The following is a 20424-nucleotide window of genomic DNA, read 5'->3' as shown; positions in this document are numbered from 1 at the left end:
TGTGGGGGTGAAACCCATGCAAACACGGGGAGAATGTGCAAACTCCACACGGACAGTGACCCAGAGCCGGGATCGAACCTGGGACCTCAGCGCTGTGAAGCAGCAGTGCTAACCACTGCGCCACCGTGCCGCCCCCTAACTCGCTTTTCCAAAATATAATTGGGCACTGGGTATGACAGCAATCAGAAGTGTATTTTTTCAGCTTTGGGAATATGGGCTCAAATCCACTCCAGATCGAATAGAGATGTCTCCAACAACCAGAAACTGGAAGGAGTTTGGCCTTCCCTACTCCAGAATCGAAACACTGAAATGATGCCTGTGCGTCTCACTGAAAAGGTCTAAAGGACATTCAGTTCTGTCAACTGCTTAATGGTAATATCAAGATTAGTCAATAATTATAGTTTGCTAGTGCACTGCAAATATTTTTAGTGCAACAAGACCTAGAATATTAAACTTAACCAGGCAAAAACACTTAGGTTTGCAGCTTTGAAAGAAAAACTATGATGCGGTAAATTTCTGTGGGTGCCTTTTGGTACCTCACCCTGACTGTTCTTTAATGCACGAGCCTGGGTTTTGCTCCTGGAGTGCACCAGAGCCACATCTGACCCTGCTGTCACCAAATACTCACACACTTTCCAGCAGAACTCACTGGATAGCAATCAAGAGCAGGAACATTGGATGATTTCCCCCCTCCCCCCAACGCCTCATTCGCCCAGAAGAACAGGTGCCAATTGAACGGCCTTAACTGGTGCCCTAGTGGAGATCAGCTAACTGAGCACACACTAGGAATTGACTGGTGGGTTTTCTTGGCCTGGGTAGCTTACTTCCACAACAGGCTTTTGCACATTAGGCCACAGGGCCTGAACAAAACCAGCTATTTCTGATAGGTAAAAGGATCATTGATTTAGCCATTTTGTTTTAAATACAACACAGTTTGAAAACCATTTTAAAATGGTTTCTGTCCTAAACCACAGAGTAGAATCAATTCCATTACAATTTTTTAAAAGCCAACACGTAGCTTACAGAGAAATCTGCAAATGCATTTAAAACAAAATGGCTAAATCAATGATCCTTTTACCTATCAGAAATAGCTGATTTCCTTCAGGGCCTCGATTCATATTTAAAGCTTATCAACAGACACAACCAAGGCGTGAGCATTATAAACATAAGCATTTGCGTTTACCCTGAATGACATTTCCACATTCTCTCCTCCCCATATTTCCATCTGGTTGTCGTATGTTCCAATCAGTTCAAAGTAAGCTTTGGAGATCGCAAAGAGGCCACCAGCAAACGCGGGAGTCCTGAAAATAAACTAAATATCAACGCTGTTGGCCGGAGAGAGATTGCATAGCTTCATTTTATGCCAAACTGAAACTCACCCACATGACCAGTGAGAGACTCACTCTCTTTAAAGAGAAGACTCACAATATTTGTATTGTTTTCAAACACCTGAAAAACTTTTACCTCGTAGGGAGCAAATTCATCACATTTATTGAGCAACGCAAGACTTGGGTGGTCATCAAATGCCTCAATAAATATTTACGGTCTCTTGTGTGCCTGGACTTCCTGTTATTTGTTCTAAGGATCTGGATAATGGCAAGGCCACATTTATTTCTCATCCCCAGTTGCTGAGGAAGGGGTAGTGGACCCTGACCATCAACTGTGGCAGTCCTTGCATCGGATAGTGGTCCCACAGCAGATACAGTAAGGTTGTTAGAATTCCTATTGGTACAATCATTTCTGTTCTTGGCTACACATATGGAACCAGTTAGACATTACCTTAAGGGGCCCACTTATATGGGTGACAAATTTATGACGGGGCCATAACCAGGACCCTAAATGTCTACATACCCTGCCATGTCCCACGAAGTAGTGGTGTTGACAGCTCAAGTGCAGATAACAACTTAAATACTTTCCCATGAGCTGACTTCTGAAGAAGTGCTAGGATTATACAAGAATGTATAATTATTCAGTCAATAACTGCAGCCAGGTGATATAACGGAGCAGCTTCAACATGGTTACAAACACAGGTGAGAGCATTAAGACAGTTCTAAACACAAAGAAAACAAACCTCCTCTGCTATTTATCCACTTTAGCAGAAACAGCTGGAGAGAACATGGTGGTCTCAAGACAGCCTCCATTTTATTCTTCTGTAATCCAGTGATATTCAAATTCCAGGTAAAAATCCCTTTGCATTTTAATAGGGCAACTGACTTAAAACTAGAGACACCATTTTCTGTTACCCCAGAGTAGGTGAAAAATCAATGTTCTCATTTGCTCCATTGCTTTTTGTTACTGTTACACATGGGCCTGAGTTTTCAAAACGATACGGTCATGAAAATAATAACATTCAGCCCGTATCAGTATTTCAAATGAGTAAACTCAGGCTGACCCCATTCTTGAACACTAGCTTTTATCCAAATATAACTACTGTTAATGGACTCGCACCACATCTCAACTTTCCTGGATTTGGTTTCAAAATTGTGCTTTGTCTCAAAGTGAAAATGATCCTGTTCCTCTTTGCATGCAGTGACATCCTCAAGCACTCTAGAGTCAGGTACTGTATAGATTGGAGCTCTCTCGATCTTAACTGTGCACTTCATCTCTAGCATCAGAACAGCAATCCATTATTACATCAGCCTGATCTCTCCAATCCTAATTACTACAATCCTCGTCCATAGACAAATGTGGGAGATTAGTATCCACAGGGATCTGTCAAACCTCACTTCTGGGTTGGATTTCAGTTCAGGTTTCGGAATTAAATACATTGTTCTACCCAGTATTAGGTCTAGTCACTGCAGGTTAACGTGCCAATCAATCAAAGGGGATCAAAACATTGTCCAAACCAAAGAACCCATCGCGAAAGAAACAATCGTGAGAGCGGCCACAGTACTGGATGTTTGCTGATTAAATGTCATGTGTGCCTTTGAGAAATGACACCATGTCTGGGGTACACCAGTGGACGGATGGGTTTCTTCACTTTGACTCCAGTTCAAAACTGAATTTCTGACATATACTGGTGGCATTTTGACTGGACTTCAGATTCAGAAACTTGGGTTTAATGGCCACTAATTGCTGTAACCACCAGCCAACTGGATTTTCAAACAGAACAAACGAACTCCTGATTAAAGAGCTGCAATGAACAAAAGTGTGTTCTCGAGAGGAAATTATATTGGGCTTGGATTTGCTGCAATGCAATGTACGATGATGCATGCTGTTAGCAGACATTTGCGCTCTCCATCCATGCCGCTTTAGACTTGCGCCGTGATTTGCTTAACAATCCGTCTACAGCATGGCAAGGTCAGTGATGCATCAGGGACCTCATACACGCTGCAGTCATGGCTTACCCCACAGATCAACTGCATGGCACTATGGAAAGCAGCAAGCAGACACTAACTCATATGGAGGCAAGGCAATGGGAGATAAACAAACTGGAACTTCTGAAATCAACTTTAAAATGCTTACTTCTTACAGCCTTTTAGAAAAGGTTTAAAACACCTTTTGTGTCTGCCCTTTCATTTTTAGCAGAAATGTTGTAATCGATTGCAAAATGCTTATCCCCAGCATGCATTTGCCTTGCCATTCCCTGCTAAATAATTAATGGTGGAAAAAGACAAAGGCGCCATGAATGCTTCCCCGATTCTGAAATAACATATTGGATCTTCAGTTGGGCATCGCAGACAACGAGCACATCAAGCAAGTGTTAACCCTTTCTGTCAATGAAAGGGACAGCAAGAGAAGGGATCAAAATGGTGCCCAAATCAAACATCCCATCAAAGCAATCAGAAAATTGTTAGGAACAGTACGGATGTTCGATGGTTGGCGTCACCACAGCATTTGGTAATGACACTACATATTCAGTCAGATTATCAATCTGATGATTGGTTGCTTAGAGGGGCAAGTTGGTTGCATTGATACCCCTGCACCCTGAGGAAGCTAGCAATCCTATGGATATTGATCAACCAATCTCTTTGTTGTGCATGGAATATTTTATATTTAAGTGAAGTTTTGTGCCCTGTGGAAGAGGGAATCGGTCACATGTTGAATGCAGCTCCTTCGCTGATGTTCTAGAAGTCTCTCGAGTCAGAAGCAAGGTCCGTAGAAATTGAAGGATGCCATCACCTTTGTTGCCCCTGACAGGACCCTGTGGGAGGTGGACTGTGGTTTCAGGCCTTGCTTCCCTGGCGAAGCACAGCCTGTGTACACACAGCTCCTCCAGCAGTGCCTGAATTGGCATTTGTTCCTTGCACAGTGCGGGGAGGAGTGGCAAAAACGGTTCAGGCAATGGTGCGAGTGCTTTACCCCCAGATCGCTGATGAACGGTGGAATACCCAGTAGCTAGGCCATTGCAATATTTTCTCCTTCATAACACGTAGAAAAGAGATGGGGGTGATTCTGTAATCATAGACACTAATAAGTGGAAGGCAATAGCAAACCACCACTGGCAAAAGCTACCAAGAAGATGGCTCAGAATGAAGCATCAGCGTGCAATAAGCCACAAGCCTCTGGGCAGAGCACACATGATGACGAGACACTAACAGGACTGGATGGCAAAACTGGCAAGAAAAGATCGCTAAAACAGAGAATTAGAAAAAGGAAACTCAAATGAACAACTTCCTGACTGCTGGTGCGAGCCTCCACAACTTTAATAGTCCCTCTGTTAGCCTCCCAGGCTGAATCATGCAAGGGCCATAAACCACAGCAATACCAGGTTATTCACAACATTATTTTTCAGTCATTTGCATCACACAATTGGCAATCGCCATTGATTGCAGTGGTAGGCTAAGAGATAAGACAAACTCTTAGCAGCTTGGGCAAGGCTATTGCTGGAGGAGTGGTGCAAATATCCCAAATTATGGTGCATTGCAACTCATGGCATATTCCATTTATTCTAGTACTTCTTGGCATTTTCACATGTTAATATTGCATGCTGTTAATGGGTCATGTCCATGCTGCAATTTTCTGCCAACTTCAGACCTACAGTGAAAATCTTCAGTTAACTAATAAAAAAAAATCTGTTATTCCTGTAAACAAAAACTTAGGGGAAAACGCCATCAATACAATGACACTGCCGGCTGACCTTGCAGACAAGAGAAACAGAAGTACACCTTGGGCCTCATACACAGCAGGTTATGTGCAGCTGCCAGTATGAAGGTTTCTGGTCAATTGGACAGTCATCCTCACCAAGCTTGCCATACTGGTCATAAAGCCTCACTGCCAGGTCCTGCCTGCCCCCTCCCTTCCCGATTCAATCTTCCAGTACACTCTTCCGACATCTCAGCTTTGACCTTTGCAATTGGGACACATTCTGACTATGTGGCACACTTGCCCGCATACTGCAATCTTACTTCTCGTTATTTTAGCATCAATTACTCTCGACTTTTTGGCCAGTTCCAGAAGCCTCCTTGTAGATTCGATTCCAGAACCATCCAACCAAAATGTTCAATTGAAATCAAACTAAAAATCCACCATTATGAAGAAGACATCCTTTTTGGGTTATAAACAATCACAATAAAGACAGTTGTCTCATAAGCAAGAGGGGAAAAATAGGTTATACACAAAAATATATAATTACAATATTTAATAGGAGTAAGAGACTAGGGTGTAATTTTACCCTCGCAATGTCACAGCTGCACTACTTCAGTACAGTAATGATTCTGATAATTATAGTCTGTAACGTTTGGGTGGGATAGAAGTGTCAATACTCCATCCATTTTGATAGAAACTATGAAAAATCCAGAGGTTAAACTTCAAGCAAGCTTCAACCAAAAAGCCACTATAGGGGTCAAATTCTTGGCTATCCCAGCTGCCATATTGGAATGTCCATAGGGTACTGTAAATTATGTGGAATCCACAAGAGGTTAGGAGTATTTATGACCTTCCCCTCTTAAGTTCTTGCCAATTTCTCCCATTTCGCTTTTTAGAAGGCTTGGGCTATGGTACGATAGGAGTATAGACACAATGTTAACAGTCTATTCCATTATGGGAACCTTAAACTCAACACCATCATTACTTTAAGCACGAACCGACTCCTCCTTTTCTCCCCCAACAACCCCCCCCCCCCAAAAAAAAAGCCCAGGTCCTGTCCGAACTCAACAAATTGAGCAAAGACCAGAGATTGAGGGGGAAACTTTCTGGTCTCCAGTGCTCAGCTATTGACTGTCCCCGTTAGCTGTGCCATTCAGAGGAGAGGCACGAAGATTTAAAAAAAAAGAGAGCCCTGAAAAGGTGATATATTTGCAAATTTGTAATAAATGGGTGCAAAGGAATGGATCATGGTTGATGTAAAACATTAGCTGCAGACTTAAAAGACTAAAATAAACAGGTAATTCATAAAATTCAGTTGCTGTTTGCCAGATCTCTGGTGACTGGATAATTCCTAAGCATCGCTGCAGAGTGGGATCTACCATCACCAGTACCTTTGTGAGCATTGAGAATACGGTTGAGGAGCTTTATCCGGTGAAAACACTGGCCCATACTTCAGAAATGTTTTAAAGGTGCCAATGACAAGACATCACAAGACAGGAACTATTAAGACTCAAGAAGACTGTTACACTAGTTCACCTGGTTTGGTGAATAGTTAGGATAAGAGTTGTGAGGGACCCAGAAAAACTTCCGCAACTGCAAGAATAATTCATGCAACAGGAATTATGCTGATGTGGTCAATCACAAATCCCGAGCTACTCACCTCATCAGGAATGGGGAATTTGAGACTTCTGGTGGCGGCCATGAAGTGGGTGGTCGCACATTTGGTGGCTCCCGCTAAAGGTGGGTCTTTACTGTCCTTCCCCACCCATATGGGTTTTGTTTTGAGGGCACAGGGTGTGTGGGTCCCAGGGAAGGTAATACTCCTCTGGTGAAGTTGGTGTATGGATCAGCGGATGAGAAGTGCCATGAGACAGAGAGCAGCTGGAGCAAGAAGGTTTTCATGGTATATCAGGTGAAGATGGCAGAGGGCAAGGGGGCAGCACTGCCCGCCCAGTGATCGACAGAGCAGCTGGTGGCGTTTTTGAACAACAAATTCCAGCAGCAGAGGAAAGAGGCTTTGGAGGTTTTGGCCAAGGTGGTGGAGCCGCTCAGAGCGGTGATCGAGAGAGTGGAGCAGAGGCAGGAGGCTCAGGGCCTGGCGATCCAGAAGGTGGAGGAGGTGGTGGGGGAGCATGAGGAGTGGTTGGCCTCGCTGAAGACGGAGTTAGGGATGGTGCTTGACAGCCAGAAAAGACTGAGCGAAATTGGACAACCTTGAGAATCGCTCACCGAGGCAGAATCGGAGAATCGTCGGGATGCCTGAGGGCATCGAGGGAGCGGAGGCCGCCAGGTTGGTTGTGAAAATGCTGGAGGTTGATGGGGGAGGGGGCCTTTGACTGGCCCCTCGAGGTGCACAGGGCGCGGAGGAGGCCGCACGTGGGGGAACTTCCAAGGGCAATGGTGGTGAGGCTGCATTGATTTTTGGACAAGGAGAAAATTCTGAAATGGGTGAGGCAAATCAAGAAATGCACCTAGGAAGGGAGTGTGTTTTTTTGTTTGAGGGTTGGGGGGGGGGGGGGGGGGGGGGGAGTTGCTGACATGGGAGTGGTTGGTGAGGTTGGGAAAGGAGCGATGGCAGCAGGCATCCAAGGGTGGGCCTGGAGGACTAGCCCAAAGAAGGGCATGACTGATCGGCGGGCGGGGGGGGGGGGGGGGGGGGGGGGAAAGAGAAAGAGAGCCCCCACCCCCACCCCACCAGGCTGGTCACGTGCAACGTGCCAGAGCTGAATGGGCCGGTTGAATGGTCGCGTGTGTTCACGCATTTGAGAAGTCTGAAGGCGGACGTTGTGTTTTTGCAGGAGACGCACATGAAGCTGGGGGGGGGGATCAGACAAGGCGGAGGAAGGGATGGGTGGGGCAGGTGTTTCATTCAGGGCAGGATATGAAGATGAGGGGCGTGGCAGTGTTGGCTAATAGGAGGGTAGCGCTTGGGCTGGAGAGCATCATGGCCAATCCGGGGGGGGGGGGGGGCGGGGGGGGGGGGGGGGGGGAAAGAGAGAAAGGTAGGTATGTGATGGTCAGTGGAAAACTGGAGGGGATGCCAGTCGTTCTGGTAAACGTTTATGCCCCCAATTGGGATGACGTGGACATTATAAGGCAGGTGTTGGGGACGATTCCGGACTGAACACCCACTGGCTGATCTTTGGGGGGGGGGGGGGGGGGGGGGCGCATTTCATTTTTTTTTTATTATTAAGGGGCAATTTAGCGTGGCCAATCCACCTACCCTGCACATCTTTTGGGTTGTGGGGGCGAAACCCACGCAGACACGGGGAGAATGTGCAAACTCCACACGGACAGTGACTCAGGGAGAGGATCGAACTGGGTCCTTGGCGCCGTGAGGCAGCGGTGCTAACCACTGTGCCGGCATGTTTTTTGGGTGGGGTATATCAACATGGACCTGGACAGGTAGAGGGACGTTGGCAGTGGCTAGGGAATGCAGGGGGTTCATGGAGCAGGGGGGGGGGGGGGGGGGGAAGGAGTTTTCATACTACTCCCATGTGCACCGGGTGTACTCCCAGGTTAATTTTTTTCCTGATGGACAAGGCACGCTGGCGGGGGTGGCCGACTCGGAGCATTCAGCGATTGTGGTTTCAGATCACTCGCTGCATTGGGTGGATTTGAGGGTGGTTCAGGGGGAAGCCCTCAGGTGGTTAGATGGGGGTTTGTTGGTGGATGGGGGGGGGGGGGGGGCAAACGGGTGCGAGTGGGTGATGGCAGCCATCCGAGGCTATGTGGAGTTGAATGATACAGGGGAGGTCACAGCCGCCACGCTGAGAGAGGCACTCAAAGCGGTAGTCGGGGGGGGGGGGATTTATTTTGATTCAGGCGCATAGGGAGATGGTGGAGTGGGAGGAGCGGACAAGGCTGGTCGATGAGATTCTGAGGGTAGATGGGAAAGAGTGAGGTGTTCCTGATTAATGCCAGAGCGCAAGAAAGGAGATTGGAGGAGTTGCCGTTCAGGGTGGTGAGGGACAAGCTTTAGGTACTTAAGAATCCAGATGGTAGGGAGCTGGGCCCAGTTACATAGGTTCAATTTGGTTCGAATGGTGGAGGGAATGAAGGTGGATTGCAAGAGGTGGGATGTGTTGCTGCTGTCGCTGGCTGGGCGTGTGCAGTGACAATGACAATGCTGCCAAGGTTCCTGTTGGTGTTCCAGCACCTCTATCTTTGTTTCCCCATGTCTGCGTAGGTTTTTTCCAGGTGCTCCGGTTTCCTTCCACAGTCCAAAGACATGCAGGCTAGGTGGGGTTACGGGGATAGGGCAGGGGCGTGGGCCTAAGTAGGGTGCTCTTTCAGAGGGATGGTGCAGACGCGATGGGCCAAATGGCCTCCTGCACTGTAGGAATTCTGCGGTCCGGTTTTCTGAATTCAAGTTCACAACTGCAAGAGTCCCACATGAAAAGGGATTGGCCAACCTCCACCCAGCTTGGAGCAAAAATGTCCCCTCACGGGCAATTCTTTGGGCTCAAGATTGACAGGGTGGGAATGCAAACAATTAGGTCAGTCTCATGATTTTACTACACAGATGGGTGTACTGTGGCTGAGAAATGGAACATCCAAGGAGTGACTAGCCAAGGTAAACATTGTTGGGTCAATTGCATTGTTGTTCAGCATAAATTCAATAAAATCAACAAACACACAAGACACTCACCTGATGGGATAGGTTTCATCTTTTCTTCTTTCTATTTCAAGAGATGGAATGGCTTCCCAGCCAAACGACAAGCTCCAGTCAAAGTTTCCCCGATTGTGCAGCCTTCCATGCCGGACAGGTTTGGATACCTCAAAGGTATTGAGGTCAATGGTAGTGATGTCAGGGCTTACCACGGCAGTGTCATTTTCAGCTATCCTTCCCAGCAAAGGTTCCAGCCAGCCATTGAAGCACTCACCTAAATATTTGATAAATTAGAAAAAGACAGGGTTTTTGTGAAAGCGTGGACAAAGAAAATGAATTTTCCCTTCTCCCATTATTTGCCCTCCAAAAGGCAGTGGTTTGGCTCGTCAAATAAACCAAACAGTGTAGTACAGCAACAGAAACAAGTAATTTGTCCCAACCAGCCTATTTTGCCATTTTTGTTAGCTACAGGAACTCTTTGCTCCATAATCCTAAGCCCCTGCCTTGCCCACAAATCCTCCACTATACTTACTTCCTAGATAGCTTTACAGTTTCCAAAAGCTCAATAGTTTCTGCCTCCTCAGTTAGATAGTTCCACTTTTTTTAACTATCCTGCATCTTCAATTCTTCACCTTGGGTGACCTGATCAGTGTTCAGCTAGACTGTCTCCTTCATTTAAACTTTGCGGCACCATTCATTCCTTATTCAATTACCATTGTGTTCTGCTATTTGTCCAATTACCCACATTGGTAGCAATGCCCTAGATCCAGGATAGAATAAAGAGACGTGGCTTGGTTCATTTCCTGCAAGTGTGAAATGAATTAACAGTCATTTATAACAAAATCAAACGCAGGAACTATTTGGTGAAATAAATCATTCACTTTTATTAATAAGAGCAAGATCCTTCAAGGGCTTAGTGGGTAAATGCATTGCAGAAGAGAAACGAGTTGCAGCAAGTACATCTCCAGAATGAGTTACATGGAGCAAGCAACTGTGGCTCACTGAAGGGGAAGAAACACAAACCAAATTTCCCCACACGACAGTAGGTTACAGTTTGAATAGCCATTAGAAATTTCAAAGAGGATTCTAAATACTATACTGATGCAACCCAGTTTGAGGCCTTCTGTAAAAAGAAAAATAAACTTGCACATCCAGCCTGTTATTTTTCAACTTGTTGCACGTGCATCAATTCAGTAATCAGTCATTCCCGTTAACAAGTGTTCATTCTGTTCAGCTTTAAATAAATGGCAGCTGGTATTTTGAACAAATTCAGAATTCAATCTCTATTTAAATAACAGGACAGGCCATACTTCAGAGTAATTTTAGAATGAACTAAATTAAACTGGAATCTGGTTACATTTGATCCTATTTTGAGAGACTTTCTCGCCTTTTTTGTGCTTTCTGAGCGGCACAAACCAATCCCCAACCAGCAAGGAAGGCAAACAATCTACGCCCAGGCCTTGGTGAATCTGTCCTCCTTGAAAGATTGTTTCTTACATCTGTTCAATTCATCCCTCCTCCCATCATTGACATCCCACAGAGATTAGGAATTTACCACACGATTGAAGATTGGGACAAATATTTTGCTGCACAATTAAATTCAGCCTTTGGGAAAAGAAATCTCATCAGCACTGCTGATTTTAGGTTGAGTCAGGCAAGAAAGAACAATGGCAGGATTCTCCGGTCTACCAGCTATATGTTTCTCAGTGGCATGCCCTCGCCGGCAGCAGGATTCTCCTTTCCCGCCACCTGCCAATGGGATTTCCCATTGTGGTCACCCCAAGCCGCCAGGAACCTTGCGGGCAGAAAGGAGAATCCAGTCAGCAGAGAATCCCGCCCAATGTTCTTCACAGCTTCAACCTGCCCCGAAGCTCTTCCCAAGAGGTCTCCAACTCATTGTCTTATCCTGATATGCAAAGGGTATGGGTTTTTAAAACTCTATCATTACTTGCCACTTCACTCACCAGTTCTGGTAAGTCAGTCCTCAACTCTTACAGTTGGCTCCTGGTGATTGATGAGTTACAAGGATTTATTTGGCATTGGCTTATTTCTATTTGCAGAATGGCCTTCATATAAAATTGATCCCAGACCAAGTGGGTCCGCAACATACCATCTTCTTTGGCCCCCTTGCCAATCCTCATTCACTGCGGTCTTGTGCGCCATTTTCAGTTGCCCTGACAGACAGCTTATGCTCCTGAACTCGTGCTTTTTAAAAAAATAAACTGTTGACCATGCTGCTTCTTTTTGAAATTGGTGGTCAGATTCGCTTTCCAGCTTTTTGCATTTGAAAATACAAGTGTGTGTGTTATGGGCCAGGGTTTAGAGAACCCCAAAGTGTATCATGGAGTTCACCTGACCCGCAACCTTTAATAGATTGTGGTATGGGGGGCACACGGCCCACTCTACAGGGGTGGTACAGCAGAAATGGAAAAGTATTTTTTAAAGCAAAACAATGTTTATTCTATGAACTCACGTTAACCTTTTTAAAACAATCCGTGAACATCTTAGCAACCTTTAATTCTAATACAACCCCCAAAGAATACAACACTAAGTAATCCTTAATAACTTACCAAACAACATCCAGAAGACAAAAGAAACACCGTTTAACAGAAGCACATTAGGTTTACATTCACTACTCAGAACATTTATAATTCTGAATTCACCAAATGATCAAGAGATAGTCTTTTCATGGCAGAGAGAACAGCAGTACACCTGCTCTGTCTGGCTTCAGCTCCAACACTGAAAACGAAACTAAAACACACCCTGCAGCAAACAGCCTAAAATGAAAGTAAAAAGCTGACAGACAACCCACTCCACCCACACTGACATCACTGATAAACACCCATTTCTTAAAAGGTACATTTCTTAAACACCCACTTCTTAAAGGTACTCTCACATGACATATGGAACTTGATGTGGAAATCTCTCTTACTTCCCAAACTCTATTCTTCTTTGCCTCATATTCTGGAAGAGTCATTTTAAGCTTTGAGAATTTCATGGCAAGTTAGGGGGAGAGATGGATGAGCTTTGAATGGCCTTTCGTTATCAACACCCCTGACCTAATCTGTTAATATGCAAGTTCAACCTGACTCAGTCGGTGGCACTTTCAGTTCAGAGTCAGAAGGTGCTGGATTCAAACCCCATTCCAGGCCTCCCAAAATAACCCTAGGCAGACAATTTAGTGAGGGAGTGTGGCTTTCTTGAAGGTATCATCTTTCAGATGAAACATTAAAGCTATTCAGACAGACCCTGAAGATTCTGTGGTACTATTCACACAGCAACAGGGGTTTATTTGGTGTATTGTGGCCAACATGGACTCTTCAACCAACATGGCCAAAACCGGTTGCTATATGGTCATTTATCTCATTGCTGTTAGGTGGATGTGCAGGTTAGGTGGATTGGCCATGCTAAATTGCCCTCAAGTGTCCAAAAGTGGGATTACGGGGATAGGGTGGAGGTGTGGGCTTACGTAGGGTGCACTTGCGAAGGGACGGTGCAGACTCGATGGGCCGAATGGTCTCTTCTGCACTGTAATTTCTATGATTCTATTTTTAAAAAACATCAACATTAATAAAAAACACTCTCAAAAATCAGGATGCAGCTGGATTCAACTGCAACAAAGTTGGTTTTAAAAAAAGAATGGCATCATTTTTAGCCATAAAACAATTTTCAAAGGGTTTGCATTCATTTTCTGCTTTTGACAGGCAGAATACCTGGTCACACAGTTGCACTTGCCCATTTGATACATGGAAGAAATATGTAAATACTTACAGTGAGCATCAAGAAAGGTCAGCACTTCTCCAGTGGCCACACTAGCCCCCAAGAGCCTTGCAGTTATCAATCCTGTCCTCTCCACTTGTCGGACAACCTTCACTATCCGGAACTGCTTGACATACTCATCCAGTTGTTCTTTTAAATAGTCTGGCAAAATCAGAATCCAGTACATTTCAATAATTTAAAACAGAATTTTATTCATTATTCAAAACTTAGCTCACATGGCTTCACATCACAATTAAAATGGCAGCTCGCAGATTGTTTACTTAGCCACGGTTTGATTGCAGCTACTTCAATGTGCAATGGAGATCAATCACACAAGGAGGGTGTCAATAGTCACTATAAATCATAACCAAGCAACGTGGCCCATCGACATAATTTTAAGCACATTTGCAGCCAAAAGATGCTTTGCCAGCCCCAACAATGGTCCAGGCATCACTCACTGCAGTGCAGAGCTATACAGACTGGATGTTCCCAGATCCAAGCCCCGATCTTAGTCCTACACAATAGTTGGAGTGCAGCAATTGGCCTCAGTATCCCAGAGCTAGGTGGAGAGGGAAGAGAAAAGATTCATAGACATTACAGCACAGGAGGCCATCCAGCCATCGCTGTATATTTCAGGGAGCAGACAGAATAGGGTGAATGGCTTCCTTCTGTTACCAGTTACCTGGGAGCATTTGATGGGAGTAGAGAGGGATCTTATTCTTTCAAACCCATGCTGTACCTGTCCTGGGAGTTTTTAAATGAAGCATCTGGTTCCTTGAAACTGAAAATGTTCCATTCCCCAGCACAAAAGAGAAAAGATTCACTGCCTGCAGCTCATGACATATAAAACGTGCTGGGTGGGGATGGGTGAATGGATTTGATGTGGGGGCTGTGGGAGAGTGTGGGTGTCGGTGTTGGAGGGGCAGGGCCCCGTGGAAGAAGAAGGGGGGGGGGGTGGAGGCCCGGGGATGGGGAGTTGGGGTAAGGCCGCAAAAAGGAGCTGCGCCAGAGGGGGTGGGGCCGGCTCAGGAAAGCACGGGCTTTTTCCCGTGCTAGGGAAGGATGGGGGGGGGGGGGGGGGGGGGGAGGAGAGAAGAGGAGAAGGGCGGTGCTGGAGAGGAGCGCACACTGACTGCCAAGAGGTGGGGGGGATTTTCACACTTTTGGGGGGGGGGGGGGGGGGGTCCACGGAATGGCGGAGAGGCCGGGGTCAGCAAACGTACGGGAGTGTTATGGGGGGAGCAAAATGGCTAGATGAGGATCTAGCTGGGGGGGGGGAGAGACTGGGTTGCTGCTGCATTGGCCAAAGGGCAGCTGGAAGTAGGAGGGGTAGTCGGGGCGGGAGTCCGCCGCCTGGGGGACTGGAGGGTGTGGGAGGCGCGGGCACGTGGCTGGCCTGGAAAAGGAGATGGCTAGTCGGCAGGGGAGGGTGGAGAGTAGCCCCCCGATCCGGCTGATAACTTTGAATGTGAGGGGCCTGACCGGGCCGGTCAAGAGGGCCCGGGTGTTCGCGCACTTAAAGGGACTGAAGGCAGATGTGGTTATGCTCCAGGAGACACATCTGAAGGTGGCAGATCAGATTAGGCTGAGAAAGGGATGGGTAGGGCAGGTCTTTCATTCAGGCCTGGATGCGAAGAACAGAGGGGTTGCAATACTGGTGGGGAAGTGGGTGTCGTGCGAGGCACTGAATATTGTAGTGGATAATGTAGGTCGATATGTGATGGTGAGTGGTAGGTTGCAAGGGGTGCGGGTGGTACTGGTGAACGTATATGCCCCGAATTGGGATGATGCCGGATTTATGAAACGCATGCTGGGTCGGATTCCAGATCTGGAGGTAGGAAGCTTGATAATGGGGGGGGGGGGGGGGGGGGGGGGGGGGACACGACTTCAACACGGTGCTGGACCCAGCACTGGACCGTTCTAGGTCCAGGACGGGTAAGAGGCTGGCTGCGGCCAAGGTGCTCAGGGGGTTAATGGACCAGATTGGGGGAGGTGTTGGGGGGGGGGAAAGAGAGAGTGGATCCATGGAGGTTTGCCAGGCTGCTGGCCAGTGAATGTTCCTTCTTTTCCCACGTCCATAGAGCCTACTCCCAGATAGATTTTTTTCATTTTGAGTAGGGCGCTAATCCCGAAAGTGGAGGGAATGGAATATTCGGCCATAGCCATCTCGGACCACGCCCCGCATTGGGTGCAGCTGGAGTTGGGGGAGGAGAGGGACCAGCGCCCGCTGTGGCGCCTTGATGTGGGACTGTTGGCGGATAAGGGGGTGTGCGGGCGGGTGCATTGAAAGATACTTGGAGGCCAACGACAACGGGGAGGTGCAGGTGGGAGTAGTTTGGGAGGCGTTGAAGGCGGTGGTCGGGGAGAGCTAATCTCCCCTGACCACCGTGGGCCCACAGGGAGAAGAGAGAGAGGAGGCAGAGGGAGAGGTTGGTGGGGGAGATTTTAAGGGTGGACAGGAGTTATGCAGAGGCCCCCGAGGAGGGGCTACTTGGGGAGCGACGGAACCTCCAGACGGAATTCGACCTGTTGACCACGGGGAAAGCAGAGGCACAGTGGAAGAAAGCGCAAGGGGCGGCGTATGAGTATGGGGAGAAGGCGAGTCGGATGCTGGCACATCAGCTTCGTAAGAGGGAGGCAGCGAGGGAGACTGGTGGAGTTAAGGATAGAGGGGGGAATACGGTGCGTAGTGCGGTGAGAATAAACAAGGTATTCAGGGACTTCTATGGGGATCTGTACAGGTCTGAGCCCCCAGCGGGGGAGGAGGGGATGCGACGATTCCTAGATCAGCTGACATTCCCGAGGGTGGTGGAGGAGGTGGTGGTGGCTGGTTTGGGAGCGCCAATTGGGCTGGAGAAGCTGGTTAAAGGATTGGGGAACATGCAGGTGGGGAAGGCCCCGGGGCCGGATAGGTACCCGGTTGAATTTTACAGGAAATACGTGGACCTGCTGGGCCCGTTGCTAGTGAGGACTTTTAATAAGGCGAGGGGGGGCGGGAACCTTGCCCCCGACAATGTCCAGGGCGCTGATTTCTTTGATCTTGAAGCGGGACAAGGATCCATTACACTGTGGGTCGTAGAGACTGATCTCGCTCCTCAATGTTGACACAAAGTTGCTGGCGAAGGTGCTGGCTACGAGAATTGAGGACTGTGTCCCGGGGTTGATTCAGGAGGACCAGACGGGATTTGTGAAGGGTAGGCAGCTAAATACAAATGTGCGGAGGCTCCTCAATGTGATTATGATGCCCTCGGTGGAGAGGGAAGCGGAGGTAGTGGCAGCTATGGACGCGGAGAAGGCCTTTGGTCGGGTGGAGTGGGAGTATCTTTGGGAAGTGTTGCGGAGGTTTGGGTTCAGGGAGGGGTTAGTCAGTTGGATCAAGCTGCTCTATAGAGCCCCGGTGGCGAGTGTGGCTACGAACCGACGGAGGTCGGAGTACTTTCGGCTGTACCGGGGGACGAGGCAGGGGTGCCCCTTATCCCCCTTGTTGTTTGCACTGGCAATTGAGCCGCTGGCCATGGCACTGAGGGAGTCCAGGAAATTGGTCCGGGGAGGGGGGGGGGGGGGGGGGGAAAAAAGAGAGGAAAGAGAGAGAGAAGAGGAACACCGGGTGTCGTTGTATGCCGATGACCTGTTGTTGTATGTTGCGGATCCAATGGAGAGGATGGCTTAGGGATTCTAAGGGAGTTTGGGGACTTTTCGGGGTATAAACTCAACGTAGGGAAGAGTGAGCTCTTTGTGGTGCATTCAGGGGACCAGGGAAGGGGGATAGACGAGCTACCGCTGAAGAGGGCGGAAAGGAGCTTTCGGTACTGAAGGATCCAAGTAGCTAGGAGTTGGGGGGCCCTGCACAAGCTCAATTTGACACGGTTGGTGGAGCAGATGGAGGAGGATTTTAAAAGATGGGATATGCTGCCACTCACTGGCGGGTAGGGTGCAGTCGGTCAAAATGACAGTCGTCCCGAGGTTTTTCTTTGTGTTCCAGTGCCTTCCCATTTTGATCCCCAAGGCCTTTTTCAAACGGGTAAGCAGGAGCATCATAGGTTTTGTGTGGGCGAATAAGACCCCGAGGGTGAAGAGTGTTTCTGGAGCGTGCAAGTGAGGGCGTTTGTGAGGCGGCAGGTGAGGGAATTCCCGCTGCTTCCGGCACGTGGGATTCAGGACAGGGTGATTTCGGGTGTATGGGTTGGAGAAGGCAAGGTTTCACCGATTTACCAGGAGCTGAAGGAAGAGGAGGAGGCCTCGGTGGAGGAGTTAAAGGGCAAGTGGGAGGAGGAGCTTGGGGAGCAGATAGATGAGGGTCTGTGGGCTGCTGCCCAGAGTAGGGTTAATTCTTCCTCCTCTTGCGTCAGGCTCAGCTTAATACAGTTCAAGGTTACTCACAGAGCGCATATGACAGGGGCGAGGTTGAGTAGGTTCTTTGGGGTGGAGCACAGATGTGGGAGGTGCTTGGGGAGCCCAGCAAACCACGTCCATATGTTCTGGTCGTGCCCGGCGCTGGATGGGTTTTGGAGGGGTTTTGCGAGGACTATGTCCAAGGTGGTGACGCCCGGGTCAAGCCAAGCTGGGGATTAGCATTATTTGGGGTATCGGACGAGCCGGGAGTGCAGGAGGCGAAAGAGGCCGGTATTCTGTCCTTTGCGTCCCTGGTAGCCCGGCGGAGGATTTTGCTACAGTGGAGCGATGCGAAGCCCCCTAGTGTGGAGGCCTGGATAAATGACATGGCAGGGTTCATCAAGCTGGAGAGGATAACGTTTGCCTTGCGAGGGTCTGTGCAAGGGGTTCCTCAGGCGGCGGCAACCGTTCCTAGACTATCTCGCGGAGCGTTAGGAGGAGGTCAGCAGCAGCAGCAGCCCAAGGGTTGGGGGGGGGGGGGGTCCCTTTTTGTGTTTTTAAATGTTATATGGGGGGTTATTGTATATGGGGGAAATCCAATGTATAATTTCTACTTGTGTTCTTGTTTGGGGGGGGGGGGGGGGGGGGGGGGAGGGGGTGGTTTGTTGAAAAATTGTTGAAACATTTGAATAAATATATATTTTTTTAAAGTGACATATAAAGCGAAAGTTTAAAATATAACTACCACTTCGTAGGTCTCTTTTTCTCTCTTCCCCCCGCCCCCCCCCCTCCCCAAATCACCCAAGAAATAGGGGGCACAATTCTCCCATCGGGAGACTAAGTCCGACGCCGGAGTGAAAACCAGAGTGTTTCACTCCGGCGTCGGAGGCCGTTCCCAGCCCCTTATTCTCCCGTCCCCGGGGGGCTAGGAGCACCGCCGCGTCATTTACGTGCGCCGGGCCTTGGCGGCGCGTAAATGACACGACCGGCGCTGCGTAAATGACGTCACCCGTGCGTGCGCGGTTGCCGTCCTCCCCGCGGCCGCTCCGCAAGAACATGTCGGATGGATCTTGCGGGGCTGCGGAGGAAAGGAGGTCCCCCTTCAGAGAGGCCGGCCCGCCGATTGGTGGGCACCGATCGGGGGCCAGACCCCTTTGGAGTCCCCCCCCCCGGTGCAGGAACCCCCCCCCAGCGTTGCCGCGCTGTTCCCGCCGGCAGCGACCAGGTGTGGATGGCGCTGGCGGGAACCTGTCGTGTTGGGCAGGCCGCTAGCCGGAGAATCGCCGCTCGCCTATTACCAACGGCAAGCGGCAATTCTCCCAGCGGCCAGCCGTGATTCGCGCCGGTTTGGGGGGGGGGGGGGGGGGGGAAAAAAAGAGAGAATCGCGTTCGGGCAGCGGGGCGGGACTCGCGCAGTGCCCAGGCGATTCTCCCACCCGGCGTGGGGGGGGGGGGGGAAAGAGGAGGAGGAGAAGAATTCCGCCCAGGGTACATTTGCACGATGAACTCAAAAGGTTTTGCACGGCAACAGGTTTCAACCAGAGCAGTTGTGTTACTATCTTTGTAATCTGAAAACAGATTTAATTGGCAATACGTTATATTATTTTGGCAAATGAACAGGAAAGCAGCTGGGCTGGGGGAGGGGTTGGTGATCAGTGGGACATTAACAAACCAACAGCAATCACTTCCCCTATTCACTCCAAGGATCAAAGGGCAACGAGCGAGCCAGAGCTCTGGCTTCATCTAACTCGGAACAAAGATAGAAATGTGGCTTTTATTGCTTAAACGGTGAAGTCACTCGAGCTTTTCTGGCTGCCCACAGTATTTGCATAACGGACAAGGATGTGAGAGACAGTACATCCGAGGTCCAAGCATATTGTTTGTCGACGGTGGGGGGGGGGGGGGGGGGGGGGGAAAAGAGAGCAGGAAAGGTTCAGCTCTTCACCCCCCCAGCTGTACAACTTCTATTCTCCATCCAATGCTAACAGCGCTCAAGGCTGTTCTGAGCTTAGGTGACACATGACTCCCAGCACCTGATCAGTCTCCTGTGTATCTTTTAAATATTTTATGTACACTCTTAAAAACAAAATCCATCCAATTTGTATGGAAACATTGCAACGATCCCACCAGAGTGTGGAAAGGTTTGTATCGGGAAAGAGAAAGTGGCCAGTTTGTGGGGTGGGGGACATCATGTAGAGCAAGCTTGAAGCAGAGTTTTTGAGAATTCCCCTGATATCTGGGACTCCCCAGCAGTGCCAACAAGTGGAGCTGTGTGTGTGTCAAGGACAGTGGAGTCAATGCTGGGAAACAGAACAATGTTCTACTTTTGCAACTACCGCCAGCATGAACAACAATTCAAGAAAAAAAAATACAGGAGAAGTAAAAGGCCATTTGACCCAAAAAGCTTTTTTGATCAGTCTGCAGTATTCCCTCAAATGAAGAAGGGCAAATACAAATTTGCTGATGATACAAAGTTAGGCAGCATTGTAGACAGCCTAGATGATAGCATAGAATTGCAAGGAAATATTGACAGACTAGGTGAATGGGCAAATTTGAGGCAGATGGAATTCAATGTAAGCAAGTGTGAGGTGATCTATTTTGTACCAAAAAAGGACAGAGCAAAGTACTTTCTGAATGGAAAGAGGTTAGGTACAGTGGATGCCCAAAGAGATTTGGGGGTTCAGGCACAGAGA

At 48.5% G+C, this 20424-nt stretch overlaps 1 protein-coding gene across 7 annotated transcripts in view; it reads right to left on the bottom strand.

Moving 5' to 3' along the window:
- LOC140405471 (polypeptide N-acetylgalactosaminyltransferase 6-like) overlaps window positions 1-20424 on the bottom strand; it is a 94398-nt gene that overhangs the window by 25274 nt on the left and 48700 nt on the right. For all 7 annotated transcript variants that reach the window (XM_072493939.1, XM_072493943.1, XM_072493942.1 and 4 more), the window contains 3 exons: window positions 13412-13561; window positions 9680-9914; window positions 1184-1301 (listed from right to left, as the gene is read on the bottom strand). In XM_072493939.1, coding sequence (XP_072350040.1) covers window positions 1184-1301; window positions 9680-9914; window positions 13412-13561 — 503 coding nt within the window. The remainder of the gene's footprint in view (window positions 1-1183; window positions 1302-9679; window positions 9915-13411; window positions 13562-20424) is intronic.

This window comes from Scyliorhinus torazame, chromosome X (genome assembly GCF_047496885.1).
Source record: "Scyliorhinus torazame isolate Kashiwa2021f chromosome X, sScyTor2.1, whole genome shotgun sequence".
Lineage (NCBI taxonomy): Eukaryota > Metazoa > Chordata > Chondrichthyes > Carcharhiniformes > Scyliorhinidae > Scyliorhinus > Scyliorhinus torazame.
This window is presented reverse-complemented; position numbering and strand designations above follow the sequence as displayed.